This window comes from Phyllobates terribilis, unplaced genomic scaffold, assembly GCF_046119375.1.
Source record: "Phyllobates terribilis strain yellow unplaced genomic scaffold, ASM4611937v1 Scaffold_12__6_contigs__length_324123572, whole genome shotgun sequence".
In the NCBI taxonomy this organism is placed as follows: domain Eukaryota; kingdom Metazoa; phylum Chordata; class Amphibia; order Anura; family Dendrobatidae; genus Phyllobates; species Phyllobates terribilis.
Window position 1 is genome coordinate 38,962,654 of NW_027362772.1, and position 8,727 is coordinate 38,971,380.

Genomic DNA, 8,727 nt, shown 5'->3' on the forward strand with positions numbered 1-8,727 from the left:
GTGTTATTATGAAATATGAGGGGAAATGTGATTGGCTAATAAATTATGGTTTAAAAAAAAAGTGACTTTGCCCGTGACTATGATCTTGTAGCCAGGAGCAAAACTCTTCACCCCCTAACATATTCTGTAAAACGCTTCACCCCCTAACATATTCTGTAAAACGCTTCACCCCCTGACATATTCTGTCTCCTGACAGTCCTGGCATCACCGATAACAGATAAGGGAAAGGCTTTGCCCATAACAGACCTTCACCAAAATGGCGGCCTGAGCTTCACCTGATGACGTCACGGCAGCGCCTTAGTAACGGATCACCCTAGCGACGGTCTCCAGGGGACATTGCCTAGGCGGAAGCGTTGCTAGAAACGTTCACAGGCAGTGACGTCGCGTAAGAAGGCGGAGTTTTCTGCCCCTGCATGAAAGCTTGGGAGCCCCCTTCTCCCCGCCCCTTCATTTTCTCCCTGACAGGAAGAAGCAAGATGGCGGCGGCTGACGGGGACGACTCTCTGTATCCCATTGCCGTGCTCATCGACGAGCTGCGCAATGAGGACGTGCAGGTGAGGGCGGAGGCGCCGGGGAGCGGGTGCTGGGTGCGGGCTCCGGCTGTGCATCCGCCCGGGGCAGGGAAGGCCTGCGGGGCCCGAGGAGGAGCCATGTCCGGCCGCCCCTGTGCGCTGCATGCTGGGAGCTGTAGTCCGGCACCGGCATGTATCTCAGCTGATGGTACTCCTAGTACCCGCCCCTAACTGCAGGAGTATCACACGGGATGGGCTTAGATACACAGAGGTATCACAGAGAATGGGCCTAGATACAAAGGTATCACGCGGGATGGGCCTAGATGCGCTGAGGCGTCGCACGGGGCGGGCCTGGATGCGCTGAGGCGTCGCACGGGGCGGGCCTGGATGCGCTGAGGCGTCGCACGGGGCGGGCCTGGATGCGCTGAGGCGTCGCACGGGGCGGGCCTGGATGCGCTGAGGCGTCGCACGGGGCGGGCCTGGATGCGCTGAGGCGTCGCACGGGGCGGGCCTGGATGCGCTGAGGCGTCGCACGGGGCGGGCCTGGATGCGCTGAGGCGTCGCACGGGGCGGGCCTGGATGCGCTGAGGCGTCGCACGGGGCGGGCCTGGATGCGCTGAGGCGTCGCACGGGGCGGGCCTGGATGCGCTGAGGCGTCGCACGGGGCGGGCCTGGATGCGCTGAGGCGTCGCACGGGGCGGGCCTGGATGCGCTGAGGCGTCGCACGGGGCGGGCCTGGATGCGCTGAGGCGTCGCACGGGGCGGGCCTGGATGCGCTGAGGCGTCGCACGGGGCGGGCCTGGATGCGCTGAGGCGTCGCACGGGGCGGGCCTGGATGCGCTGAGGCGTCGCACGGGGCGGGCCTGGATGCGCTGAGGCGTCGCACGGGGCGGGCCTGGATGCGCTGAGGCGTCGCACGGGGCGGGCCTGGATGCGCTGAGGCGTCGCACGGGGCGGGCCTGGATGCGCTGAGGCGTCGCACGGGGCGGGCCTGGATGCGCTGAGGCGTCGCACGGGGCGGGCCTGGATGCGCTGAGGCGTCGCACGGGGCGGGCCTGGATGCGCTGAGGCGTCGCACGGGGCGGGCCTAGCGCCATCTTCGTTACATTTGGTCCAGGGTATTTTACACCTTTTCGGCTCTTGAGCTTACTCCTTATATTCACCCTCATCAGGTTTTCACAGGAGTCTCTTGCTCCCTTCCTATTGGGTTTATTTCTGCATTGATTATGTAGGACTTTATATATTTTTGTGACATCCATGCACAGCTTTAGTGTGAATATATTGTGGTGTCAGTTATCCACATTATTGTGCAGATCTGTTTTTATTTATGAAGCAATAATTATTTATTATTATGTTTTTGTATTTATACTTTTTTATATTTTTCTGGACCATCTATTTATTGGTATTGAGCTTGTACATTTACCTGGCAGGGACATTCTATACCCTATTGTGGGTTTTGTGTACTCTCTCTTATGACTGTTTTAATTGTTTTTAAATTGTTCTTACAGTCTGTTAATAAAATTATATAATATATTATATTACAGTGTATATATTTTTTTTTCGTATTTTATATGGGGCTCCCTATTTATAGCATGGCTTCTTTCTCTTTGTCACATTTGGTACGTACTTGCTATAGGTGATCCCATTACTATATTTGGTGGTGCCCTCATTTTGCTTTCTTAGTGGATGCACAGAGGTATCGCAGAGGGTGCGCTTGGATGCGCTGAGGTATCGCATGAGATTAGATACGTGCTCATCAGGTAGATTAGTGGGGTCTTTCTATTTTGGTCAATGCTGAAATGTTTCTGAGTGTCCGATCGCTGAGGATTGTGGCGGGGGAAGGGGCCGCTGCCCCCGCTTCTTTCTCAGGATTGGAGTCCCATAGGTCGGACCCCACGAGCCATAAAGTCACTTCCTGGCCTGGGGGGATCTGGCTGCCGGACCCTCAGCATCCTTACACAGTGTCTTCCTGTCAACAAGCTGCCGCTGACATATCTGTTCTTATTTTTTGATACTTATTCTCAAAATCACGGTCTCCAATGAAACATGGCTACTGATCCTCCCTTGTCATGGTCAACCATCTGTACCCTGTGATCATATCGCCAGGCTGTCAGTGGGCGCATAGAACTGGGGGTGTGGGTTTGAGGATTGGGGGGCTCTTTTACGCCCTATCGTAATTGTCCTCCTTTGATCTTCTTTGTTTTTGTTCGCAGCTCCGTCTGAACAGTATTAAGAAGCTGTCCACCATTGCTCTGGCCCTGGGGGTGGAGAGGACCCGCAGCGAGCTCCTACCTTTCTTGACAGGTACTTGGGATGGTGGCGACTTAAAGGAGCTTATCATATTGAAGACCTATTCTTAGGTTAAGACCATCAGTATCACAGTGGTGGGGGTCCAACAGCTGGCACCCCCCACAAATAGCTCCCAAATGTATGCTGTGAATGGAGCCGAAGAGCGCAGCCCTCTCAGGTGCCGTATTGAAGTCAATGGGAGCTCTTCTGCAGTACCCAGGAATTGCCCCTACAGTGTTGGAAAGGGTTGTGATTGCTCGGTTCCAGACCTAAAACCTCAGTCCACTTTACAGACTCGATGGCAATAACAGAAGCAGTGGACGTGCCAGTAAATGTCTTATTTGTCGTCTGCAGATACCATCTATGATGAGGATGAAGTGCTGCTGGCCTTGGCTGAACAGCTGGGGACCTTTACGTCTCTGGTTGGGGGTCCGGAGTTTGTGCATTGCTTACTGGTAGGTCTGTCTATGCAGTAAATGGATGTCCTCCTCTGGCATTGTATGTAGGTGGCCTCTCTGACCACTTCTGTACCTTGCAGCCTCCTCTAGAGAGCCTGGCCACCGTGGAGGAGACTGTGGTTCGGGACAGAGCTGTGGAGTCTCTTCGGGCGATTTCACATGAGCACTCCCCTGCAGACCTAGAGGCGCACTTTGTACCCCTGGTGAAGCGCCTGGCCAGCGGAGACTGGTTCACCTCCCGCACGTCGGCCTGCGGCCTGTTCAGCGTCTGCTATCCCCGGGTCTCAAGCACCGTCAAAGCAGAACTCAGACAGTGAGTAAATGGATTAATTACTAGTATGAGGCCGTGGCTGCTTCCACTATTAGGCCGGTCATTGGGGAACTAACAGTGAGCGTATGGTATATACACCTCCAATTCCTGCTCATGGTATATGTGTATATACCCCGGTACAGTCACTGCCAGCTCCACAATAACAAGAGAACTACTAGCTGCCACCACCAATAGTTTATACAGGCCAATTGGACACTAGTTACAGGTATGGCTTCAGGGGTGCGGTTTATAGAGCAAGAGTAACAGAGCTATTAAATGATATATTTAATCCAGAAAGGTAGGGGCAGTGTTTTATAAAACATATACAAAGATTATACAAAATGGGAACAATACAATATATACAATTACATAGCGTAAAAGGGATCACAAAACAAAATTACTAAACCTGATGTCACAGAAATGGCCCAGAGCTTAGTGGAGGGAAGTAGGAAAAAGGTACAGCTTGCTGTGGGTTCTGTCCAACCAGGTCTGACAAATGACCAAACCCAAATTCTGCATTTTACCCACATACCTTTTGGTGAGCTCATATGGGAGGTTGGTTGTGGGATATGTTAGGTCTTAAAAAAGCTTGAGGTCCCCAACTTTCAGGATATCTTCGCCCCTGGAGGTCACAGGCAGTAGATATTGCCCTAATGTTTCTTATTACAATTTTACCTTTCTATAGAGATGAGACATTGCATGGATAGCATTAGCCATCGGACCGATATTAAGTTGGAGGGGTTACAGTGATGAGAGTGAATGCGTTATGTTCGTTCCTTTGCTACGTTGCTGAAAATGTATCTCCCATAAATATCGGATCAATATAAACACCAATATTCCTCACTCGCTTGAAAGTGTCTGACAAGCCCTTTAAACAAAGGAAGCTCTTGCCTCCAGACGTGTACTTCTCCGCTTCTTGAGTATACGGATCCCAGCCTTGGTGGCTTGTTCCCAGAAAAGATCTATGCTGTAATGTCCTGGTCACAGCAGGGGTCCCTACTTCAATGGAGGTTGAAGTGTCAGCTCTCTTATAATTAGTTTCTCACTTTCCCAGTTATAATTAATCCCATATGTTCAATGTGAGGGTGATATGTCCCCTCTCCAGAGATGTCTTTGTGGATTGTATATTGTGAGGTGCAGATAGAGAAGCAGGAGAAGTGGGGCAATTACTAAATTCACTTTTTTTTTTTTTCCCCTGCCCTAGACACTTCCGTAACCTGTGCTCAGATGACACCCCTATGGTCAGACGCGCCGCCGCCTCTAAATTAGGGGAGTTTGCGAAAGTTCTGGAGCTGGATTACCTGAAGAGCGAGATCATCCCCATGTTCTCCAATCTGGCCTCTGATGAGCAGGTACAGACTAACCCGCGTGGTGGGACCCATCCTCGTACATCCTACATGCACGGCCTCGTCCAGCCTCCTTACTTGTGTTTTCCCAGGACTCTGTGCGTCTATTGGCCGTGGAGGCCTGCGTCAACATTGCCCAGCTATTACCCCAGGAGGAGCTGGAGCCGCTGGTGATGCCCACGCTGCGCCAGGCTGCCGAGGACAAGTCCTGGCGGGTTCGTTATATGGTGGCCGACAAGTTCACGGAGGTAGGTGATGTCTTCTGGGTGCAGAATCCTTAACAGAGAAAGAAGACTATATCGTTTCTTGAGATCCCATAAAATCTAAAATGTTAGTCTCGATATTATACTCCTAATCCCGTGTCATGTCTCTTCCTCACCTTCAGCTCCAGAAAGCTGTTGGTCCCGAAATCACCAAGACTGACCTGGTCCCGGCTTTCCAAAACCTGATGAAGGACTGTGAGGCTGAGGTGCGAGCGGCGGCTTCCCACAAGGTCAAAGGTAACTACCATTGCCTGTGCCCACCAACCAGCTAATCAGCAGACTGTTACCTAACAAGTTTAAAGGGGTTGTCCAGGGCTTTAACCCCTTAACACCCCCGAGGGTGGTTTGCACGTTAATGACCAGGCCAATTTTTCTGACCACTGTCACTTTGAGGTAATTACTCTGGAAGCTTCAACGGATCCCCCTGATTCTGAGACTGTTTTTTCGTGACATATTGTACTTCATGATTGTGGTAAAATTTCTTCGATATCACTTGCATTTATTTGTGAAAAAAACGGTAAATTGGCGAAAATGTTGAAAATTTTTGCAATTTTTATGCCTTTAAATCAGAGAGATATGTCACACAAAAGAGTTAATAAATAACATTTCCCACATGTCTACTTTACATCAGCACAATTTTGGAACCAAAATTTTTTTTTGTTAGGGAGCTATAAGGGTTAAAAGTTGACCAGCGATTTCTCATTTTTCCAACAAAATTTACAAAACCATTTTTTCAGGGACCACATCACATTTGAAGTCACTTTAAGAGGTTTTTATGACAGAAAATACCCAAAAGTGACACCATTTCAAAAACTGCACCCCTCAAGGTGCTCAAAACCACATTCAAGAACTTTATTAACCCTTCAGGTGCTTCACAGGAATTTTTGGAATGTGGAAGAAAAAAATGAACATTTAACTTTTTTTTCACAAAAGTGTTACTTTAGACCCAATTTTTTTTATTTTCACAGGGGTAACAAGAAAAAATGGACCCCAAAATTTGTTGTGCAATTTCCCCTGGGCACGCAGATACCCCATATGTTAGGAAAAAACACTGTTTGGGCGCACGGCAGGGCTCGGAAGGGAAGGAGCGCCATTTGACTTTTTGATTGTAAAATTTGCTTGAATAATTAGCGGACGCCATGTTGCGTTTGGAGAGCCCCTGTGTGCCCAAACATTGGAGCTCCCCCACAAGTGACCCCATTGTGGAAACTAGACCCCCCCCCAAGGCACCTATCTAGATGCATAGTGAGAACTTGGAACCCCCAGGTGCTTCACAAATTGATTTGTAAAAATGAAAGTGTTTTTTTTTTTCATTTTTACGAATCAATTTGTGAAGCACCTGGGGGTTCCAAGTGCTCATTATGCATCTAGATAGGTTCCTTGGGTGGTCTAGTTTCCAAATTGGGGTCACTTGTGGGGGAGCTCCAATGTTTGGGCACACAGGGGCTCTCCAAACGCAACATGGCGTCCGCTAACAATTTGAGCCGATTTTCCATTCAGTTTGTTAGCGGACACCATGTCGCGTTTGGAGAGCCCCTGATGTGCCTAAACAGTGGAGCTCCCCCACAAGTGACCCCATTTTGGAAACTATACCCCTCAAGAATTTTATTAAGGTGTATAGTGAACATTTTGAACCCAGAGGTACGACACAGAATTTGATAACATTAGGTCATCATATTGAATAATTTGTCATTAGTCTTGAGCGCAAGTGCTCGCTACTTGAGTTTGCATCTGGTACTCGGGTATGCACCATGTACAGCGTGTGCTCGAGTGACATGCTCGAGTCCCTGCCCCTCATGTTTCACGGTTATTAGACACCCAAAAAAAACATGCGGGGATCTCTCCTGCATGGCAGGCAATCCCCGCAAAGTTTTTTGGGCCGTGAAGCATATGGGGCGGAGACTCGAGCATGTCACTCAAATACCAACGATACTCAATGCATACCAGAGCACCCGATGCAAACTCAAGTAGCGAGCACTTGCGCTCAACACTAGTCGCCATATCGTCATCTTTTTTTCTTACTTTTGAAAAAAATACCAGCCCCTAACCCCAGCCGTAGCGTTTATTTTTTACGCTGTTCCTCATGCGGTATAAGTGATTAGACGACTTTATTCTTCGGGTCGGTGTGATTACAGCGATACCAGAATCATATGGGGTTTTTATGACTGACAGCTGTCACACACTAAAAGACGCATTTTTTGTAAAATCTAGTTTTTGCATCGCCATATTTTGAGAGCTATAGTTTTTCCAGATTTTGGCAGACAGTCATGTGACGGCTCGTTTTTTGCGGGATGAGTTGACGTTGTTATTGGTGCCATTTTCAGGCACGTGACATTTTTTGATCGCTTTCTATTCCGATTTTTGGGAGGCAGAATAAACAAAAACCAACAATTCAGGAATTGTGTTTTTTTACATTTTTTTTATTCTGCTCCGGGTGTGGTAAAATTGATAAGGCAGCTTTATTCTTCGGGTCAGTACGTTTACAGCAGTACCACATTTATATCGTATTTCTATGTTTTGCACTTTTACATAATAAAAGCTATTTTATAGGAAAAATTATTTTTTAGCATCGCTTTATTCTGAGAGCTATAACTTTTTTATTTTTCGGCTGATGGAGCTGTATGGTGGCTTGATTTTTGCGGGACGAGATGACATTTTCAGCGGAACCATTTTTATTTATATTTGTCTTTTTGATCGCGTGTTATTCCATTTTTTGTTTGGTGGTATGGTGATAAAGCATTGTTTTTTGCTTCGTTTTTTATTTATTTTTTTTACAGTGTTCACTGAAGGGGTTAACTAGTGGGACAGTTTTATAGGTCAGGTCGTTCCGGACGCGGCAATACCAAATATGTGTACTTTTATTGTTTTTCTTTGTTTTGTTTTTTTATAATATTTATTGATGGGTACATTATATTTTTATTTTTGGTGGATTATTTTTTTTTTTTATATATATATTTTTACAACTTTTTTTTAATTTTTTTTTTTTTCACTTTCTGATAGTTTTTGTACTTTATTACTTTGTCCCACTATGGGACTTTCTCTTTTTTTCTCTGATCGCCTGCACGGCACAGGAATGCAGCACCATCCCTGTGCCATGCAGGCTGTCAGCGCTGGACAGGGAGAAGATTGTTTGGAGATGCACTGCACATGTCCAAAAAATCTTCCTGCTGTCTGGTGATCCGGATGTTGTCATGACTACATTGGGTCGTCATGGCAACATCCTGGAAGCCACGGCAGACAGCGCTGGAAGCCGGAAGAGGAGGTTAGTATCTGCGATCACCTCCCCTTGCCACCGCAATGCTGCGATCGTCTTCGATCGCAGCATCGTGGGGGTTAATGTGCTGGGAGCGATGCAGGACCGCTCCCTGCACATAGTATCGGGTGTCAGCTGTGACAATCAGCTGACACCCGGCGGCGATCGCGCCCGCTCAGTCTGTGTGCGTGCGCGATCGCCATGACGTACTAATACGGATCTGGCTCTTAAGTCCCAGGGCACAGATGCGTATTAGTACGTCTAATGTTGTTAAGGGGTTAATAAGGAGGCCATAT

The 8,727-nt window shown here is 48.2% G+C and overlaps 1 protein-coding gene across 1 annotated transcript in view; it reads left to right on the top strand.

Annotated features, from left to right (window-relative positions):
* Nucleotides 1-396: 396 nt before the first annotated feature.
* The window catches only part of PPP2R1A (protein phosphatase 2 scaffold subunit Aalpha), a 27,879-nt gene continuing 19,548 nt past the window's right edge, over nt 397-8,727 (top strand). Inside the window, exons 1-7 of the mRNA XM_073655770.1 lie at nt 397-554; nt 2,726-2,816; nt 3,156-3,256; nt 3,340-3,572; nt 4,774-4,921; nt 5,008-5,163; nt 5,301-5,415. Coding sequence (XP_073511871.1) covers nt 414-554; nt 2,726-2,816; nt 3,156-3,256; nt 3,340-3,572; nt 4,774-4,921; nt 5,008-5,163; nt 5,301-5,415 — 985 coding nt within the window. The 5' untranslated portion in view covers nt 397-413. The remainder of the gene's footprint in view (nt 555-2,725; nt 2,817-3,155; nt 3,257-3,339; nt 3,573-4,773; nt 4,922-5,007; nt 5,164-5,300; nt 5,416-8,727) is intronic.